At 41.2% G+C, this 22360-nt stretch overlaps 1 protein-coding gene across 1 annotated transcript; it reads left to right on the top strand.

The window, feature by feature from the left end:
- Positions 1 to 12787: 12787 nt before the first annotated feature.
- On the top strand, positions 12788 to 13421 carry LOC114895883 (RNA-binding protein with multiple splicing 2-like). The gene is made up of 2 exons (XM_029223526.1): positions 12788 to 13309; positions 13359 to 13421. Exons 1-2 carry the CDS (start codon positions 12788 to 12790, stop codon positions 13419 to 13421), a joined length of 585 nt encoding a protein of 194 aa, XP_029079359.1.
- The last annotated feature ends 8939 nt before the right edge of the window (positions 13422 to 22360 follow it).

Genomic DNA, 22360 nt, shown 5'->3' with positions numbered 1-22360 from the left:
CTTAATTTATATTTCCTCAAGAAACATTTATTGAGTTTACTGAGTACTAATTATGTGCCAGGCCTTGACTTGGGGGGGGGAGGGTGGTTGGTGACTGACAGACACATAGATGATATACGTCAAAGGGTAAGAGAATTAGTAGAGGTACGTACCAGGCCTTATGGGAGTTTGGAAACATTACTAACCCAGCCTAGGAGTTTGGGAGGGAGGAAGAGGAGTGGTCAGTAAAGGTTTATTATAAAAGTAGCCCTTGAGTTGAATCTTATTTATTTATTTATTTATTTGTGGCTGTGTTGGCTCTTTGTTGCTGCGCACGGGCTTTCTCTAGATGCAGCGAGCGGGGGTTACTCTTCGTTGCGGTGCATGGGCTTCTCATTGCAGTGGCTTCCCTTGTTGCAGAGCATAGGCGCGTGGGCTTCAGTAGTTGTGGTTCGTGGACTCTAGAGCGCAGGCTCAGTAGTTGTGGTACACGGGCTTAGTTGCTCCGTGGCATGTGGGATCTTCCCAGACCAGGGCTCGAAACTGTGTCCCCTGCATTGGCAGGTGGATTCTTAACCACTGTGCCACTAGGGAAGCCCCTTGAGTTGAATCTTAAAGGGCAAAGGGATCAGCAAGAAAAAAGGAAGAGAAGGGAAGAGGGAAAGAGGGAAAAGAGAAGTTAAAGGGAAAAAAGAGGACATCTTCTCAAGCACACTTGCTCAAATATTACAAGTTCAGTAATTCATTCTTTCATTCCTGACTCCTCCAAGCAGATTCTTCATGCTATTCCCTTCTACCATCAAGGAATCTGGAACATATTTCAGTTATCACACTGTCCATATCGCACGGACATGATTTGTTTACATATGTGTCTCCTATTAGCCTGAGAGAAACGTAAGAATATTTCTCATTTATTTTTACATTTTCAAAATGTAAATATCCATTCATTGAAATAATTAATCAAATGAATTGGTATTTAAACTAACTGGATACCTAGAATGTTTCAGGCACAGATCTTGTAGACTGTTTAGTTTGTAAGAGCAAAGATCACATGGGTCTTTTTTACTATTATATCCCCAGTGACTAGCACGGTGCATGGCACAGAGTTGGCACCCAATATAGATTTTTTATCTGAGTGATAAGAAATTAGAACTACGTATAGGAGGCCTAAAATACACTACTTGTGATTAATCTAGTGAGGGAAATAGACACTTAAATACAACTTGATAAAATACAACTTGTACCATAAAACTTGATATGTTCTAACCAAAGTGTTTCACTGTTTTCCAGTCATTGCAAAAGTAGACAAACTTAGGCTTGTTTAAGCAATAAATTAACTTATCATGGCATGTGAGATGGCTCACAGACTATCCCACAAAGCTAGAGAGCCAGACTCTGAAGCCCAAACATGCCCAGCCACTCCTGAGAGCTGGTCTAGCAAACACCACACTTATCACCTCTCCACAGTAGGGGCTACACACAGGCAGCTCTGCTACTGCCATTCCAAGAATCAAAGACTTGTTCTGATCACTCTTGACCGAAGATCAGCCCCACACCTTGCCCCCTTACACACTAATGCTCACTTCTAAAAAAAATTTCCATTCAGGTACATCTGATTGAGGGAGCTCAGATCCTTTAATGGCTTCTTAGCTGCAAGGGAAATTTGAGTTTTCTGGGTTCTACATCAGAGAGATGGAATTCATGTGGCTAAAAATTTGCCAGACATAACACCGATACTCAAAAGAACCTAGGCAGCCAAAAGCACACAAGATGGTCACTGCCGAAGGAAAGGGCAAAAGGCTATGAGAACAAAGAACAAGTGACTAACTCTGGATGGCTCAGGGAAGTCATCAGCAGGGAGGTGACAGGTTGACGAGCTGCGCTGATGAATAAGAATTTATCAGATGGGGAAGAGAGGGCTGGCGATCCAGAAAGGGTAAACAACATGGGCCAAAGCCCAGCATTGTGCAAGGGCATGTGTTGGTGGGGAATAGTGAGAAGTTCAGTGAGGTTGGATAAAAGGGGATGGGGTGGGGCAGGATGGCAGGAGATGATGCTGGTACAATCAGGTGGGGCCAGATTGCTAAGCACTTGGTGAGCCATGCTTTCAAGGAATTGGGACTTAGCTTTGTAGGCAATAGGGACCCAGCTTACTTTTTTTTTTTCTTTTTTTTGCGGTACGCAGGCCTCTCACTGTTGTGGCCTCTCCTGTTGCGGAGCACAGGCTCTGGACGCGTAGGCTCAGCGGCCATGGCTCACGGGCCCAGCCACTCCGCGGCACGTGGGATCTTCCCGGACCGGGGCACGGACCCGTGTCCCCTGCATCGGCAGGCGGACTCTCAACCACTGCGCCACCAGAGAAGCCCAGCTTACATTTTTAAATAGAGTGACATGAACAAACTTGGGTCTTACAACGTCCCTGAATGGAATGGAGTAGCGAAAAACTAGACAGGTGAAAATATTTGAGGAAGACCAGTTAAGAGGTTGCTGCAAGAGGTCAGGGGAGAGGTGATGAGAGTCCACACCAAGGTGATGGGGTGGAAATGGACTGAAGGGGATGAATATAAAATCATGTAGGAGATGGAATCACCAGGAATTGTAGTAAATAAAGAAGAAGTAATCAAGAATGACAATGAGGTTAGATTTCTAGCTTAGGTAAATGGATGAAGGTGAAAGCATTAACTAAAAACAGGAAAGCAGGAGAAAGATCAGGGTCTCTGGGCATGAAAATAAATTTGGTTTTGAACATATTGAGGCTGAAGTGCTTGGAGGCAATATAGGCACAGATGTCTAAGAATTCATTGAGACATATGGTTATGGAGGCCACAGGTCAGGGCTACATACGTAGATTTGGACTTCATCACTGAATAGGTGGAAGCTGATGCCATGAAATCAGATGAAATTACCTAGGGCAAATGTGTAGAATAAAGATAAAGGAGGAGCAAGGACAAAACCCTGAGTAACACTGACATTTAAGTGCTTTGCAGGTCAGGGGGAGCCTACACACAACAGAGGCCAGACAGTGCAGTTAAAGAGGTAGAAGGTTGTCTGGGGCAGAGTGCATCCCTTTGGCAACGTCATGTGATGCCTATCTTCAAGATTTTATAGATAGATAGAAGCTGGGTCCTCTATCTTATTATGCCCTTTGCACTCTTCTCCCTCTATCCAGCAATCTCAGGTGCATTTAACATCTCTTCTCATTCTCCAACAGAGAATGAGGTCAAGAGGCCAGCTCTCTCTAACCTACACTGATTTTTTTTTCTTTCTTTAGCCTTCTCTTATATTTTCTATCTGAATTTAAGTTGACATTGAGGTAAACTGTAAAAATGCCCATAATTCTCCACTCTTCCCGTAAAGAAGTAGAATCCATTTACTCACTCCTTAAATCTAGGTGAGTTATGTGACTTGTTTTGGCAAATGAAACATTAGCACATGTGATGCAAGCAGTACTTGAAAAGAACTTGCACTTTGGGGCTTAGTTCCTTGCTTCTCTTTGAATCTTGCTGCTCTATGAACATACCTAAACTAGCCTACAGGATTATGAGAGATGTGTGGCTAAGTCACCCCTATTACCCCCAACCAACAGACAGCAAACCATCAGAAATATGAGTGAGATTATCTGGTACAAGCCAGTACCCAGTCAAGCCACCAACTGATCCCTGACACACGATTGGAGATCAACTAAGCCTGTCCCAGACCAGGGCTGCCCAGCAGATTCATGAGCCAAATAAATAGTGCAGTTTTAAGCCACTAGTTTTTTGTCTAAAAACATTTGCTTAAAAAAAAGCAGTGACCTGGCACAAGGTCAATAAACAGCCAACTCAGTTGTGAGCACCTTTTGTATCTTAACCTCAGAGATGTGCAATGAATGTAGGCAATGGAAAAATCCTGAACTACCACATAAAGATTCAATTATGTCCAAACTACTTGGTAAGAAAATGCATCTGTTTCTATGAGACAATATATTCTAAATTTTAGACAACTGACTTACAAAATGCAGCTAATTTGTAATTTGGAGACTTCAAAAATGTGACTTGATCTTCCTACTTGAACAGACCAATACTCTAGTACCTGTATCAGTTTTCTATTGTCTTTTGCTGCGTAACAAACCACCCCCAAATTTAGTAGTTAAATTGAACACTGTCTTTCTAATATACTACAAATACAAAATGTTTATTATATTAAGGCTACTTTGAGGATTCCCTGTTCCATCTATTCAAATTATTTTTAAGTAGATTTTTAATTTATCTAATTCAGCAAAACACTCTGTAACTGATTTAGGCTAAGATGCATCATGTTAGAACTCTAAATAAAACCATAATGCAGGTAATCGTTTTATCTGTGAGATTCAGTGGTAAGCTACCTGAGGACAGGAACTGTCTGGGTCTGACGTGTCAGGCAGCAACAAACCCCCAAATTTTATCCTAGGATATTCCTAGATTCAAGTGGCTAATAGAGTCCTCAGTTGTGAAGTAAAGTTAAAACTCACAGCTACTAAAATATTTACTACCATATCAACGAACCAAAAATTTACTTGCTTTTAATCTTATGCAATAGAGTATATACCTCTAGTTTGACATAAAATTTATCTTGTAATTCATTTACCCTATTCTTAGTATTTTTGAAAGGTTCATTTTAATTTCCTCTTGTTGTTACAGCTCTATGGCCATTGTGTAACAAAATGGGAAATACAATGCTGAGCAAGTGGAATACCACAAAGTAGTAACGGCAGGGTGGCATACTTAAATCTTGTGATTTAGAGTCAGACAGACCTTGGCTGGAGTCCAAGCTCTGCCACTTACTAATTATGTAACTCTGAATAAATTACTCAACTGCTCTTAGCCTCAGCTTTTCTTCTCCAAAAAAAAATGGGAAAGGGGCTTCCCTGGTGGTGCAGTGGTTAAGAGTCTGGCTGCCAATGCAGGGGACATGGGTTCGAGCCCTGGTCTGGGAAGATCCCACATGCTGCAGAGCAACTAAACCCGTGTGCCACAACTACTGAGCCTGAGCTCTAGGGCCCACGAGCCACAACTACTGAGCCCACGTGACACAACTACTGAAGCCCGCACACCTAGAGCCCATTCTCCACAACAAGAGAAGCCACCGCAGTGAGAAGCCCACACACTACAACGAACAGTAGCACCTGCTCGCTGCAACTAGAGAGAGCCCACGCAGCAACAAAGACCCAATGCAGCCAAAAATAAATAGATAAAATAAACAAATTTATTTTAAAAAATGAGAAAAATATACTAAAGTAGGAAGAGTAAGTGACGTGTGTTAATAGGGAACATAAGAGGATTTGGGGGTGATGGAAATATTCATATTCTATATCATGATTGTAATGGTAGTTAGTTACATGACTAAAGCATTTGTCAAAATTCATGGAACTGTACACTAAAAGGTATGAATTTTACTGAATGTCAAGTATACCTCAGTAAAACTTATCTTTAAAAATATAATAATAAAAATTTTCAATGCATGTGAAGTAGTTAGCACAGTGTTTGACACTTAGTAAGTGCATAATAAATGATAGTTTAATATATGAAAATTATGAAAAATTAATTTTTCCATTGTCACAGCAATGATTCTCCCCATAGTTAATAAATTCCTACATCTCGGTGTACTGAATTGGAGATCAAATTCAGCATTCCCTGTATACCTCTTCTGCTCTTTAAATGTTATTAAATATCAAAGGAAAGTGCAAAGGAAATAGTCAAAGCATACTTCCAGCTATGGTGCTGAATATTTTCACTTTACAAAGGTCTGTTAAACTCCCATCGAGGGCCCACTCTATGGGATGCAGAGAGATATGAAGACAATACAGGCATTCTGCCAACTTAAACACTTTATATATTCATTCGTTCCAAAAATATTTCTTGAAAACCTACTATGCACCAAGCACTTGCACCTGGAAATACATTTGGGGCTGGAGGAAACACTCACTATCCTTGTGAAACAGTCTTGTGGGAGAAGTGGACTTTAACCCAGGAATTACCCAAATACATATTAAATGTCTCAAAAATAGATACAAATGGATAGCTGGCTTGGAAACATTACACAAAGAATAGCTGACCTGAAATTCAGCAGAGATGAGAGCAAACCAAGAGTTTTCTTTTTGTGGTGCAAGGAATATGGCAGATAAGAAGGTGAAAGATATAATCCTAGTGGTAGAGAACTTCCTTCTGGGAGGGATTCTCAATTTTGAATTCAAAACATGTGGCCTATGGACAGTTGGGGATATTTGAATACGGATTTATGTTAGATGATGGTATTGTATCAATGCTGGATTTTCTGAGTGTAGTAATTATACTGTGGTTATGTAGGAGATTATTCTTGTGTCTAGGAGACATGTTGAAGTGTACCTAGATGTTTGCTTATAGTCGCAAAATATAGTTGTTCTCCTATCTACATTTAATCAAACTGCTGTGGCATCTGGTGATGCTAATATTACAAACATAGTTGTCATTAACCAACTTTGGGTCCTAGGAGATGCACGGTAAAGATTCTCCCCTTTATTTGTGTATTATTAGTATTAATGCTTGAGCAAACTTAATGCCTAGAGAGGGCTTCCCTGGTGGTGCAGTGGTTGGGAGTCCGCCTGCCAATGCAGGGGACACGGGTTCGGGCCCTGGTCCAGGAGGATCCCACATGCCACGGAGCAACGAGGTCCATGCGCCACAGCTACCGAGCCTGTGCTCTAGAGCTGCGAGCCACAAATGCTGAGCTCACATGCCACAACTACTGAAGCCTGTGCGCCTAGAGCCCGGGCTCTGCAACAAGAGAAGCCACTGCAACAGGAGGCCCGCACACTGCAACAAGGAGTAGCCCCCGCTCGCTGCAACTAGAGAGGGCCCGCGTGCAGCAACGAAGACCCAAAGCAGCCAAAAATAAATCAATCAATAAATTTTTTTAAAGAAAGAATGCCTAAAGAGAGGGGTCCATGGGTTAATTATAGACAATCCTCACTATACAGTTTCAGCCTGTATACACGGTTTAAGATTTCTCAATATGTGGCACAAAAACAGACATACAGATCAATGGAACAGAATAGAGTGCCCAGAAGTAAACCAACACACCTATGGACAACTAATCTTTGACAAAGGAGGCAAGAATATACAATGGAGAAAAGACAATCTCTTCAGCAAGTTGTGTTGGGAAAGTTGGACAGCCACATGTAAATCAATGAGATTAGAACACACCCTCACACCATACACAAAAATAAACTCATAATGGCTTAAAGACTTAAATATAAGACAAGACACCATAAAACTCCTAGAAGAGAACATAGGCAAAACATTCTATGACATAAATCATACAAATGTTTTCTTAGGTCAGTCTCCCAAGGCAATAGAAATAAAAACCAAAATAAACAAATGGGACCTAATCAAGCTTATAAGCTTTTGCACAGCAAAGGCAACCAAAAACAAAATGAAAAGACAACCTACAGACTGGGAGAAAATATTTGCCAATGATGAGACCTATAAGGGCTTAATTTCCAAAATATACAAACAGCACATACAATTCAATAAGAATAAAACAAACAACCTAATTGAAAAATGGGCAGAAGACCTAAATAGCTATTTCTCCAAAAAAGACATACAGATGGCCAATTATGCACATGAAAAGATGCTCATCATTGCTAATTATTAGAGAAATGCAAATTAAAACTACAATGAGGTATCACCTCACACCAGTCAGAATGGCCGTCATTAAAAAATCTCCAAATAATAAATGCTGGAGAGGGTGTGGAGAAAAGGGAACCCTCTTACACTGTTGGTGGGAATGTAAATAGGTACAGCCACTGTGGAAAACAGTATGGATGTGCCTCAAAAAACTAAAAATACAGTTGCCATATGATCCAGCAATCCCACTCCTGGGTATATACCCAGACAAAACTATAATTCGAAAACATACATGCACCCCTATGTTCACAGCAGCACTATTTACAATAGCCAAGACATGGAAGCAACCTAAGTGTCCATCGACAGATGAATGGATAAAGATGATGTGGCACATATATACAATGGAATATTACTCACCCATAAAAAGAAACGAAATTGAGTTATTTGTAGTGAGGTAGATGGACCTAGAGACTGTCATATAGAGTGAAGTAAGTCAGCAAGAGAAAAACAAATACCATATGCTAACACATATATATGGAATCTAAAAATAAAAATAATAATAATGGTTCTGAAGAACCTAGGGGCAGGACAGGAATAAAGACGCAGACATAGAGAATGGACTTGAGGACACAGGGAGGGGGAAGGGTAAGCTGGGACGAAGTGAGAGAGTGGCATGGACATATATACACTACCAAATGTAAAATAGATAGCTAGTGGGAAGCAGCTGCATAGCACACGGAGATCAGCTCGGTGCTTTGTGTCCACCTAGAGGGGTGGGATAGGGAGTGTGGGAGGGAGACGCAAGAGGGAGGAGATATGGGGATGTATGTATATGTATAGCTGATTCATTTTGTTATACAGCAGAAACTAACACACCACTGTAAAGCAATTATACACCAATAAAGATGTTTAAAAAAAAAGTCCATTGACAGTTGAATGGATAAAGAAGGTATGATATATACACATACAATGGAATATTACTCAGCCATGAAAAAGAATGAAATAATGCCATTTGCAGCAACATGGATGGACCTAGAGATTATAATACTAAGCAAAGTAAGTCAGAAAGAGAAAGACAAATACTATATGATATTACTTATATTTGGAATCTAAAATACAACACAAGTGAACCTATCTATGAAAGAGAAACAGACTCAGAGACATAGAGAACAAACTTGTGGTTGCCAAGGGGAAGGGAGGGGAGGGGAGGGAAGGATTGGGAGTTTGGGATTAGCAGATGCAAACCATTATATATAGGATGGATAAACAACATGGTCCTACCGTATAGCCCAGGGAACCATATTCAATATCCTGTGATAAACCATGATGGAAAAGAATATATATATATATATGTATCACTGAGTCACTTTGCTGTACAGCAGAAATTAACGAACATTGTAAATCAACTATACTTCAATACAATTTTAAAAATTTCTCAATATGGAGATTTAGTATATTACAATGATCCTATGTCATGTTTATTTCAGTACATTTAATGGCTACAAATTTATTCTTCAAGGACATTTTTTAAAAACACAACCAAGAGGGCTTCCCTGGTGGCGCAGTGGTTGAGAGTCCGCCTGCCAATGCAGGGGACACGGGTTCGTGCCTCAGTCCGGGAAGATCTCACATGCCGCGGAGCGGCTGGGCCCGTGAGCCATGGCTGCTGAGCCTGAGCGCCCGGAGCCTGTGCTCCGCAATGGGAGAGGCCACAGCAGTGAGAGGCCCGCGTACCGCACACACAAAAAAACACACACACACAACCAAGAGTTATCTAAAGCCAAATATGAGGAATAAAATGAACAATCCAAATATGTATTTTTTTTCCAGTGGGAGGGGTAACAGAAATTAGCCATATTTATAAAGTGGATTGTTTTTCTTGTATGTTTCTTAAATTGGCTTTAAAGGCAATTGCAAAAGAGTTTGCTGATGATTTTGAAACCATGCACCTCAGATTGGGGCTTGAACCCACACAGCTGGGACTGGAACCCGAGCCAAAACCCACAGTCTTCCAACTGAGATCACACACCTGGTTTCAGGACTTAACGAAGGTCAGGTTCTTGATGTTTCATTGCAGAAAGAATTCAGTGAGAGACAAAGTGTTAGGTAAGAAGTGAATTTATTTAGAGAGAAGCACACTCCACAGACAGAGTGTGGGCCATCTCAGAAGGTGAGAAAGGCCCCAGGGTATAGCCTTGTCAGTTTTTATAGGAGTGGAGAGATATAAAGATATATAAATAAGATATAAAGATATATAAATTTCATAAGCTAAAGAGTGGGAGTAGTACTCCAGCTATTTTAGGAAGGGGAGGGGATTTCTAGGAATTGGGCCACTGCTCACTTTTTGATCCTTATGGAACTGTCATGGCGCCTGTGGGTGTGTCATTCAGCTTGCTGATGTGGGCGTATACTGAGGCTCAAGGTCTAGTGGAAGTCGACTTGTCCACCATTTAGGACCTATTTGGTTCTAATCAGTTTATGTCATGTCCTCAGGCTATGTCATTCTTTCAAAGGCTGTGCCCTGCCTCCTTCCCTCCTGTTTCATTTTGAGTAATTACATTATTGTTCAACAAGTGTGTAGCCTTCTGGAGTTTCAACTTTGAGGAACAACATAATTTATATTTCATTATGTTTTTTTTAAAAGTCACCTAACTTTATAGTTGTACCTTTAAGCAGATGGCTTTAATTCAAGTAATTCATTTTAGCTATAAAAAGAATTTAGTGGTAATTGGAAATTAACACTGGAATTTTTTTAAGAGCTTGAAAATATTTTTTTTATTTTTATTGAAGTATAGTTGATTTACAATATCATATCAGTTTCAGGTGTACAGTATAGTGATTCAGATTTTTTTTTTTTTGCAGATTATATTCCATTATAGGTTATTTCAAGATATTGGGCATAAATCCCTGTGTTATACAGTAAATCCTTGTTGCTTATCTGTTTTATGTATAGTAGTTTTTATCTGTTAATTCCATACTCCTAATTTGTCCCTCCTCCCCCACTTTGGTAACCATAAATTTGTTTTCTATGTCTGTGAATCTGTTTCTGTTCTGTTTATAGATTCATTTGTGTTATGTTTTAGATTCCACATATAAGTGATATCATAGAATATTTATCTTTCTCTGACTTATTTCAGTAAGCATAATATTCTCTAAGTCTATCCATGTTGCTGCAAATGGCAATATTTCATTCTTTTCATGGCTGAGCAATATTCCATTATATATCACATCTCCTCAAGCCAATTGTCTGTTGATGGGCAACATTGTAATTTTTAATAAATATATCTTTCAGTCAGTAAGCATGGCTCAGGGCACTGCTAAGTGCTATGCGGGGCCCACAACATCCTTTAGGAATTTTAACATCTAGTTTAACACGTAAGACTAAATATTAAATGATAAGGGTCAAAATTTAAAAGTTGTTGCTCTAATGTGAGCCTTTAATCATTATTTTATCATTAGCTTACTAATCTAATGCATAAAAACTAATACATTTTATTTTGTCTCATTCCTTGGCTGCACCTTCGTCCACCATTACTCCTCTGCTCCTAAATAACTATTCAGGACAACACCCATACCTGATTTACATTCAGATTGCTTGGAGGCGGTCCCGTCCTACAACTAAGATATGGTGATCCACATACCACCCAGGTTAAGCATTGCCCATCCATAGTAAATTGAGAACATTATATAATTCTTCCAGATGAATGAGGACTTTGCGAGAGAAGACATAATTATTATATAGAGAAACAAAAATAATATTTATTCTCATATGCAATGCATATTAAATTATATGAATTACATGTTACTGGATTTTCTTCCTCATATTTGTCTTGTTCCAGAAAAGAATTTGAGGTAGGTGAGTAAACTATAGATAATTCATAAGCAATGGGCTATGTAGGTTGATTTCCCCACTCAAAACATAGATAATTTCATACACTGTAGTGATAGCATAATAAAAGTAGCTTAAATGTTTAAGCAACTAGATTCAAACACTAGTTATGGGTAATTTATACTTGGGACAATCTAGCCCATTAGTCATTACTATATTTAGCATCCAGAGCAATTCATATCAATGTGGGCTAATTATTCTGACCAAATGGATCAGTCAATTCAATTCAAAAGTTAGTATAATTGATTTTCCTCCTACTGAATTGACGTTGGCTGTGATGTTTCCATTACCTGAATTACGGCATTCCAGATCAAGCCCATAGTACTAGATCTTAAGCCTCAACCCCCTCAAAAGCACTGTCTTCCAGTCAGTCACTACTTCTCCTTCCCACCCCTTCCTTTCCATCCCATGCCATTATCTTTCTTGTCATTTCTCAGTTGACTCTAGTAGCTTTTCAGATGCTCCCATTGCCACCATCACTGGTCAAAATACCCTTCATGCCATGGTCTGAGGAAGTTTCCCAAACCACAGATCTGATCATATCACATCCTTAATTGAAACCCTTCACAACGGCTCCCCTGTGGTTACAGCAGGAGTTTTAGAACCTTCTTGACTTAATCTATTGGAAGAAATAATCACAACTCAAGGCACACATACTAGTTCAGGATGTGCATATATATGCATGATATGTATAACTGAAGTAAAAGTTTTATGAAACAAACTTACCCTTGCTTCTTGTGATGCACTCGGATCTATTCTATTCTATTCTTCTGTTCTATAAAATTCTATTTCACATAAAAAAATTATTGCAAACCACTAAATTGATCTCACAATCCACTAATAGGTCATAAGGTACAGTTTGGAAAATCCTGGTCTAGGGAATATAGTTCAAACCACTTACCCCGGTTTCCAAGCCTTTTTCTGCTATAGCCCTAGGTGACAATTCTGGCTTCATTCATTTATCCATCTAACCAGTAAGTAGCCGCCCAACGCCCACTACTGTCAGGCCCTATGTGGGGAATTAAACAGTGGGTAAAGGTTCAGTGCCGACCAGAGAAAAGAGCGCAGACCAGTAAAAAGTCTATTACCATTCCGTGATAAAAAGGCAAGACTCGCCGGTCGCAGGGAAAAGGCGGAGGCGGCGGCCACCATGGCTCGGCCGGGGTTCCCAGCGCCACGTCCGCCGCACCCCCTCCCCGTCTCCCGCGCCCGCGAAGCCTGATGCGACTCCAGCCGGACCCGCTGGCTGCCCCTGTCACCGCCACCACACCCCACCCCCAGCACCGCGAGCAACCTGATGCCGGACTGCGCGCCCAGCGCCCGCACGGCTCGCACGGAGGAGGCGCTCCGGACCCTGTTCGCCAGTGGCCTCCCTGTGGACCTTCAACCCAAAGAACTCTACCTGCTCTTCAGGCCGTGCAAGGGGTATGAAGCGTCCCCGATCAAGCTCACATCGAGGCAGCCTGCTGGTTTTGCGATCTTTGACGACCGGGCAGGAGCAGAAGCCTCCCAGAAGGCGGTGAACGGTATTCGCTTTGATCCTGAGAACCCGCAAACCCTGAGGCTAGAGTGTGCCAAAGCCAACACCAAGACGGCCAAGAACAAGCTGACGGCTACGCCAAATCCCACCAACGCTCACCCCTCCCTAGGAGCACACTCAGAGCTGATGGGGGCCCCTCTGATCCCCGCATACCCAGGGTCCTGGGCCCCCTTCCCTCTGTACACCACAGAGCTGACCCCAGCCACCTCATCTGCTGCGCTCACCTACCCCGCTGCCCCTACCGCTGCCGCCGCTGCCCTACATGCTCAGAGGATGCAGGTCAGGTGGCGCTCTCCCATTTTCAGGATGAAGAAACTGATGTCCAGAGGTTCGCTGGTACCCTTCCTCTGATACCACCCAGCAAGGTTGGAAGTCTTGTCAGTTCTGTTAGTTCTTCAGTCTTGTCACCACAGCTCGAGACCCCCGCCCCACTGGGGAGGAAGCCGCCCTGAGCTTCCACTGCCCCCAGGCAGCCTGTGCAGAGCTGCTGCTTCCCTCCAAAGCCTGAGAATTTTAAGCCTGACTCAGTGCACTGTTTCCTGTTTCCTTTCTCTCCTCTTCCTCAGCCCTGTCTTGCCCCAAAACCCCTCTTCAAGGTGCTTACAGCAGGATTCAGGGGCCTTCTCTCTGGGACACCCAGACCCAGCTCAGAGGCCTCCCTGGGACTGAGCGAGGCCTGACCTCCAGTCAAAATGTGCTTCCGTAGCTCCATCTCAAAGAAACGACACGTTTAATTTTGCATGTTTTCTGGCATGGATTAAGACACTTAAACATGTGTATATGTGAGTGTACCATTTGTTCTCACATTGTGTCACCATAGCAACAGGTCCTGACCACGAATCGTTCATCATTCCCAGCCCCTCTGTCCACACCCCTCCCTGCACCCACCCTGCTTCAGTGAGCACCAAGCCCTGCAGCCAGTTCCACCCAACAGGAAGGACCACCCAGCCAAGACAGAGCATTTTCCTGGTCATTTCAAATCGGGGTCCTCTGCTTCCTCCTCCTCAGATGGGCCAACAGCCGTTAAGAAAATCCTTTCTCAGGACTTCCCTGGTGGTCCAGTGGTTAAGAATCCCCCTGCCAATGCAGGGGACATGGGTTTGATCCTTGGTCCAGGAAGATCCCACACGCCGCGGAGCAACTAACCCCATGTGCCACAACTACTGAAGCCTGCGTGTTGCAACTACTGAAGTCCCCACCTAAAGCCCTGGCTCGGCAACAAGAGAAGCCACTGCAATAGGAAGCCCGTGCACTGCAACGAAAAGTAGCCCCCACTCGCTGCAACCAGAGAAAGCCCACGCGCAGCAACGAAGACCCAAAGCAGCCAAAAAAAAAAAAAAAAAATCCTTTCTCTGCCCGTTTTGCGTACCTCTCCACATCGCACCCCACCCCTACTGTGGCCCGTCATTCTTTTCAAACTTTGAAACCAACCAAAACGTGAAACTATTTTTGTACCTTGTGTAACAAAATATTTATGCCACATAAAGTAGAAAAAAAAAAAAAGGTAAATACAGGCTGTTAAGGCAACACATAGGAGAGATATTTGGGCCATTCTCGTGGGGAGTAGAAGGACTTCCCAGAGGAAGAGACCTCTAAACTAACACCTAACAGATAAGTAGGTGTTAACCAGGAAAAAGGAGTGGTGAGAAGTAGAGTCCCAAGCAGAAAAAATAGCTTGTATACCCCCGGAGGTGATAGAGGGCAGGATCTTTATGAAAAGTGAAAAGTGTTTCTGTGAGGCTGGAGGACAGAGCTCAGGGAATATGATAGAAGATAAGGGTGGAGAGGTATTAATGCCCCATGGAGGGTGTTGAAAGCCACACTTGCTCTTTTAGGCTAGGGGTTTCCAGATCTGTCCGAGGGATCCCAAGGGCTCCTTGATCTTGCCTCTGCCTGCAGAGACAATACCAAGGCCAGGCAGGCTGGGCTCTCCTGATCCCCTTCAACCAGGATAGCAGTGACACAATATCAGCTTTGGGAATATGGATTCCCAACAGTGGGAAGTGTGGAACATAGATTAGAAGAGGGCCAAATGGACAGGTGTCCCAAACTAGGGGAGTGGCAGAAAGAGGAGTGGGAAGAATTCAGAGCCAAGAGAAAGAAAAGGCAGCACTGGTGACTGAATTCTTGAACAAGTCCTCATCTTTAAACTTGCTGTGTCTTTTTTTTTTTTTTTTGGCTGTGTTGGGTCTTTGTTGCTGCATGCGGGCTTTCTCTAGTTGCGGTGAGCGGGGGCTATTCTTTGTTGTGGCGCGCGGGCTTCTCATTGCGGTGGCTTCTCTTGTTGCGGAGCCCAGGCTCTAGGCGCGCAGGCTTCAGTAGTTGTGGCACGTGGGCTCAGTAGTTGTGGCCTGCAGGCTCTAGAGCGCAGGCTCAGTAGTTGCGGTGCATGGGCTTAGGTGCTCTGCGGCATGTGGGATCTTCCTGGACCAGGGATCAAACCCCTGTCCCCTGCATTGGCAGGCAGATTCTTAACCACTGCACCACGAGGGAAGTCCCAAACTTGCTGTGTCTTCTGTTCCCTTTGCCTGGAACAGCGATTCTTAACCTTACTTTTATTCTTTTTTCACAATGAATCTCTTAGACAGTCTGGTGAAGTCTGTGGAGCCCTTCTCAGAATAATATATTTAAATGCATAAACATACATATTATTACATAGACATACGTATTACTACAAAGAGATAATTGTATATTCCTATACAATTATCAGAATGTTAGGAAAACAAATTTGTGTTATGTAGTATGCAATAAATAATAAGGTCTCGCAGTGAGTCAAATTCCTGCTGTAATTTCAAAGTAGCAATATGTGTAAAATAATGTTTCAAGAATCTGAGTCAACTGCAATATGAATATATCTATGTTGAATATATCTATGTTTCTACTGGTGACAAGTTACAAGTATTGCTAATACTACTCCAGTTTGTGACCTATATTTATAATGGAAAAAAATGCTAAATTTCAAACTGGAGGTTAGTGAAAATAAAGACGTACTCATTTTCTCATCCAAATTCTTCAAGCTCCGTAATTTGAACCGTGGACCCCTTGGTTAAGAGCCCCTGGCTTAAAAGCCCTTTCTTTCCTTGTCCACATGTTGTATCTATTTATCCTCTAAGATTTATTTTATACGTTTCTACTGATTCTCAAAGCTAGGTTCCCATAACAGTTGTACATAGTCCTATTACAGCCAGTTAGGGACTATTGCAATCATTTGTTTACTTATCAGTTCTCTGCCAAACTGGAATGTGAGTTCCCTGAGGGAAGAAATTAATTTCTGATGCATCTTAGTATCCTGAGTACCTGGTACAGCCTGGCACATAAAAGCCTATTAAGTGAATGAACACTGTTCTGTGAGAACACTAATCATTTTATAAATTGCTGGGAAAGTGTGGAGAGGGGGCAAAAAAGGATACTTTATTCATATCCGTCTTTCTGGAATACAGAAATTTCATGTTATGGTTTGATGAAAAGAATGTTAGAAAATCTGCCTAGAATAAGGCAGTGAATAAAATCAGTGCATAAATGGCGGCTAGAAATGTGTGGCAAGCAGAACATGAAAGCTTCTTTTTTAATTTTGCCCTTTGCTCTAATGGCAATATAACCGAGCTCTTCTAGGGAGAAATGGAGATCATGGGACAAGAAGCAGTCTTGGATACCTGTGAGAGGTGAAGAATTGGGCTGCCTGAAGCTTACTTCTTCACTTCAGTCTCTCAGTCATGGGAAATGGAGGTGAGTTTACTGTGAAGCTTAATTTTCAGGTCTCTTCACTTACATGGGTCCTTTCTAAGGCCACCTAATTTTGTATTTCTTTGTATGTGTGCTTTCCAAAGAGGACCTCCCAAATTGTATGAGGTTAGAATATTAGAAAAGTGTTATAGAATCATGCCCAGCACATTGTATGCTCTGTAAATGTTAACTAACTAGATAAGTAGTGTGTATGATGAATTGTCTAACCTCCTGACCTAGAGTATCTTACATTCGCAGAATAAAATATACTCACAGCACCCAGGCATGAACGTGACTGTTTCATCCCTGCTTTTGATCATTCTTTTTTCCTTTCCTGAAATACGTATACCTTTCCCTTCTCTCTCATTCTCTTAAATCATGACAGTCCTATAAAGCCCAAGGTAATAAATGGATCCTAGGAACACAGTGATGGCTATAGAGCGTTTCAGTAGTAGTGTTTAGGAAAACATGAAAAGTAAACCATGGCATGTGTGTGGTAGCGATACCACTAAAGAAGAAAGATAAAGGAGAAAGGTATGGACTGACTGTGCCATCAGATCTGGGAGGCGAATGAAAAAAGTAATGATTACACAATGGGCTTTTTAAAAATTCAGCAGTTATTCCACAACAGACTTTATTTTTAGGCAAACTGAATACCTGAATTTTTAAAAAAATCAGTATTTTAAACCATCCCGCTTGTCCCTAAAATTGAGAGAGACTTTAGGAACATACCACCTCTGTGATGACAATTCTGATACTTAATGTATGTGGGCAAATTATCCCACAGAAAGGTCCCCAACACAAGAATTGTTGGTAAATATACTTTTTTTTTTTTACTTTTTAAATTATGTGTATGTTTTGGGTCTTCTTTTTTAAATTATTTATTTATTTATTTATTTATTTATGGCGGCATTGGGTCTTCGTTGCTGCCCGCGGGCTTTTCTCTAGTTGCAGCGAACCAGGGCTACTCTTGGGTGCAGTGCGTGGGCTTCTCATTGCAGTGGCTTCTCTTGTTGTGGAGCATGGGCTCTAGGTGCAGTTGTGGCTCGCAGGCTCTAGAGCACAGGCTCAGTAGTAGCTGTGGCGCACGGGCTTAGTTGCTCTGGGGCATGTGGGATCTTCCTGGACCAGGGATCAAACCCATGTCCCCTGCATTGGCAGGTGGTTTCTTAACCACTGCGGCACCAGAGAAGTCCTAAACCTACTTTTTAAAGTAAAAAATTAGTACTCTGTATAATTAAATGTGACTTTCATTTAAAATTTTATTTAAAAAGCATTGCACCCTGAAAAGACATGAAGAAAATTTAATTGCATATTACTAAATGAAAGAAACCAATCTAAAAAGGCCTCATACTTGATCATTTCAACTATACAACATTCTCAAAAACTCAAAACTATGGAGACATAAGAGGATCAGTGGTTGCCAAGTGTTCAGAGGGGAAGGGATGAATAGACAGAGCACAGAGGGTTTTTAAGGCAATGAAACAACTCTGTATGATACTATAATGGTGAATACCTGTCATTATACATTTGACTAAACTCATGTTTAGCCTCTCTGACTAAATCAAGAGTGAACCATAATGTAAATATGGACTTCAGGTGATAAAGATGTGTCAGTGTAGGTTCATCAATTGTAACAAACGTACTGTTGCAGGATGTGATGGTGGAAGGAGCTGCGTGTGTGTGGCGATGGCATATGGGAACTCCGGACTTTCTGCTCAGTTTTGCTGTAAACCTAAACTGCTCTAAAAATAATGAATTAAAAGTATATATTGCCCCTGCTTTTAAGTTTAGCATTTAATAACTGAGGGATATGAATTATATTTTTGAAAAAGAATCCATGGAGCTCTGTGTTTTGATACATATAACATAGAGTCTGTGCATAACATAGTAACCATTCATAAACTATGAAATGAAATGCTTTAAAAAGTGCCATTTCAGTCATGGCTTCTACTTCTGCACTTCTAAGACATTTTTTTCCTTGACCATTCTTTTCACCTTGTCTTGCGTTCTTGCTGAATCTCTGTGATATTGTTTCCCAGTCTATATTGTAAACAGCTCTAAGGCAGAACTGTGACTCTTATTCTTGTATTTCCCCTACAGTCCTGGGGAGAGGGCATTTCCAGCAGAAGGAACAGCATCAGCAAAGACGCAGGATGTGAGGCAGAGGTCAGAGAGAGACCAGGGAGCCAGACAAGTGATGGGTGATGAAGCTGGAAAACTGGATTAGGTTAGTCCAAGAAATTTGGGTTTTATTCTGTAGGCAGTGAGGGTTTGGCTTTTGTAAAAAACAGGGCAGCGACATAATTAGAACTGTGCTAAAGAAGATTACTCTGGCAGAAAATTGTAAAATGGGTTGGTGCAGGGGAAGGGAGGCACAGAGCCTGATGAAGGACATAAAAACAACAGCTCCTGTTTATTGAGAGCTCACTGTTTACCAAGCACTGTGGTAAATGTTTCATGTGCATCATCCTCCCTAACCTTCACAACGAGTCTATGAAGCAGGTGCTATCATTATCCTCATTGAACCATGAGGAAAATGGAGAAATGGAGGCTGGGAGAAGTTACGTAAGAGTCAGGTTCTTGGGCACGTGACCTGTCGTATGCACAGCACTTGATTTAATGCTCTGCTGTCGCCATCTTCAAATTCCTTTCCTCAACAAAGAGCCCTCATTTTCATTTTGCACTGGCCCTGTGGAATTATGTAGCCAGTACTGGTTAAATAATTTTTTTTCTGGGGCCACATAGATAATAGATGTCGGATATGGGATTTAAGAGCACGTCCTCAGCTATGCTATACTGCACTAGTTTATGATCAAAGAACAAACACAGGTGAAGGAAAGGGAATGGATTTGAAGGAAATTTTGTCAGTACTGACAAGGTTTAGAAAGTGTTTGGTTTTTGTTATTTTTCAAATTAAAATAATTTTGTTGTGAAAACTTTTTTAGGATTTCACAAAATCTCTTGAGATAACTTGAACTTTCCTATTGGGAAACAGTCTATTACATCACTGAGGGTCCTACTGACTGGCCTTGCTGGTTGGGGAGCTCTGAGCTTTGGGTCAGGTTGATTGTGACACCTGGTGACAGCAACGTATTATTGCAAGGATTTATTTTGCTGTTTCAAGAATGAGGCTGTTCAGTTGGGTTTTGTTTTTTTTAAGACTTTCCCTTCAGTTTTATACTTCCCAGACTATTTTTCTTCTGCACACATTGAGAAAACAGATTGAAAAGCTGCTTGACTAATTTTTCCCAGTTTTTAATAGGAGCTATTTATAGAAAATATTCCTATGGGAACAGCCAAATAATCTAATTCAAAGATTTTTTTAAGAATAATAGTAATTTGGGGCATCAAAAATTAAAACACAAATGTATACAAGTTATGAATGTATATATTTTTTCCAAAGAATATTTGGCATATTGTTTTGATTCACTCCTATACAATCTATGTAGGCAAGTAGATAGAGAGTACTGAGTAACTGGAATCATAGTCTTATAACACAATATTTTCAACAAAAACCCACATTTTATCTGTAGCAGTGCTGGAATTACATATGGTATTATATAGTTGACATGGTAGTCATAAGAAAACTGCTCCAAATTGTGATTTTAAAATATATATTCATGTAATGAAATTTGGGAGGTTCCTTTGTTGTTGCTTAAGAGTTACTTATTTTCACTTTACCAAGTACCTAATTATGTGAACACAAGAAATGTTTAAATGACTGAATGAAGACTTGTCACAGTGAATGAAAGGCTGTCAGTGAAGCTAAAAGAGTCTATCTATCCAGCTCCTGGATTCATTTTAGAATGTCAATTAAATAGATACAAATGGGATGTCTATGATTGTTCAGCTTTGAAAGCCTCAAAATAATATTTGAATCCTCCAAATGCTCTCTCACCTCACAGGAGAGAACACTGTATAATGATACTTTCCCAACTTTCAAGTGTGTGTCCTTAGAATTGCCTAAAGGTAAAAACTTAGAACTATAAATATGATCACAATCACAGTCAAATGTGTGTTATTCAGTATAATGCATTCTGGCCTAGTTGTTTTGGTCTTTTGTTCAAAATGAATATTTACGTGCAAAGAACTGAGGTAGGCAGTGCCTTAGAAACACGAAGAGCTATAGAGGAGTGTTACGCTCCAAAGCCTTTAGCATCCAGATAGGTAATCTAAGGTCTAAATAAGTGATAGTGTGGGGACAGTGAGAAACTGGAGAGGGCATTCCCAGCCTAAAAGGGGGCAGGCTGCAGCTCCACTCCAGCACTTGGTTGCCATGTGGGAATGTGGTCCCAGGGTTGTCAGATTCCAGGATAAGTCAGAAATCCAAATTTTTGAAACCTGTTACCATTTTTTCCCTTTTTTTTAGAGTTTAAGAAACATTTTAAAGGGCAGAGTGGATATCTGTCACTCTTGGTCACTGATTGAGAGAGACGACATAATGTTAACAAATGGAAATGACGGAGAACAAATATAGAATTCCTCTTATTTCCAAATTTTTGCTCAAGGAGCATAACCATGAGATGGGAAAGAGTACAACAACTGGACCATATCCAGAGGAGAGATATGTCATGTGAAGAATGGCTGAAAGAACTGACAGTGTTTATCCTGAGTGGGTTATGAGACATATCTTTTCATAGCTGAAGTGCTGTCTATTAGAACAAGGGTTGGCTATTTCTATCGTAGGCTGGGGGTGGGGTAGAGGAGGGACAAGGGGAGGAAGGAAATAAACAGGGTCAATTTTTAAAGGTTACAAGAAGTTGGATTTTAGCTCAATATAATCACTTTCTACCCATTAGGGTTCTCCATAAATAGTTTCTCTGCCCCCTCCCCAAACATTTTATTAGGAAAAACTTCAAGCATAACAGCAAAGTTGAAAGAATTTTATAGTGAACACCCATATTCTCACCGCCTAGATTCTACCATTAACATTTTACTGTACTTGCATTATCACATATTTATCCATCTATCCATCCCTCTAGCCATTCGTCCATCCACCTAATTTTTTCGATACATTTCAGAGTAAATTCCATTTAGTTTTGCCTACCTTTGGGAAGTGGGGGCAACTTTATCCCAAGAGCTTTTTTACAGAGGCTAGTGGCTGTCTGTTGGGGACGCTATAGAGAGGATTTCTGCATTAAGTAAGTGGAGTGGACTGGACTGTGGCTTTCAATTTTTTTTGACTGTTACCCATATCAAGAAATGTATTTCACATTCCTACACAGTGTAAACCATGTACATACTAAAGTAAAAACTTCAGGAAACAGTATTTACCTTTAGTATGTGTGAAGCATGCCAATATTTTCTATTTTTTTTTAACTTAAAAATTGCTAGTCATGACCCACTAACTTGATTTGATGACTCACCAATGAGTTGTGATTCACCACTGGAAAATCATTGGGCTAGACAACCTCCAACAAGTTTTGTTTTTTGTTTTTTTTTGGCCGCGCTGCACGGGCCTGTGGGATCTTAGTTCCCCGACCAGGGATTGAACCCACGCCCTCAGGCAGTGAAAGCGTGGAGTCCTAACCACTGGACAGCCAGGGAATTCCTAGAAGATTCTTCCTTTAAAAAGGATCCTGTGGCTAATACTAGGATTTTCCT

Source organism: Monodon monoceros, unplaced genomic scaffold, assembly GCF_005190385.1.
Source record: "Monodon monoceros isolate NGI ecotype Baffin Bay Population unplaced genomic scaffold, NGI_Narwhal_1 Super_Scaffold_15, whole genome shotgun sequence".
NCBI classification, from domain to species: Eukaryota; Metazoa; Chordata; class Mammalia; order Artiodactyla; family Monodontidae; genus Monodon; species Monodon monoceros.
This window is presented reverse-complemented; position numbering and strand designations above follow the sequence as displayed.

What these genes read in the sequence shown, in the direction of transcription:
- LOC114895883 (XM_029223526.1), top strand. Translation starts at nt 12,788, where the DNA reads ATGCCGGACTGCGCGCCCAGCGCCCGCACGGCTCGCACGGAGGAGGCG. An exon ending in TACATGCTCAGAGGATGCAG is followed by an intron (nt 13,310 to 13,358) that starts GTCAGGTGGCGC and finishes TGATGTCCAGAG; the next exon opens with GTTCGCTGGTACCCTTCCTC.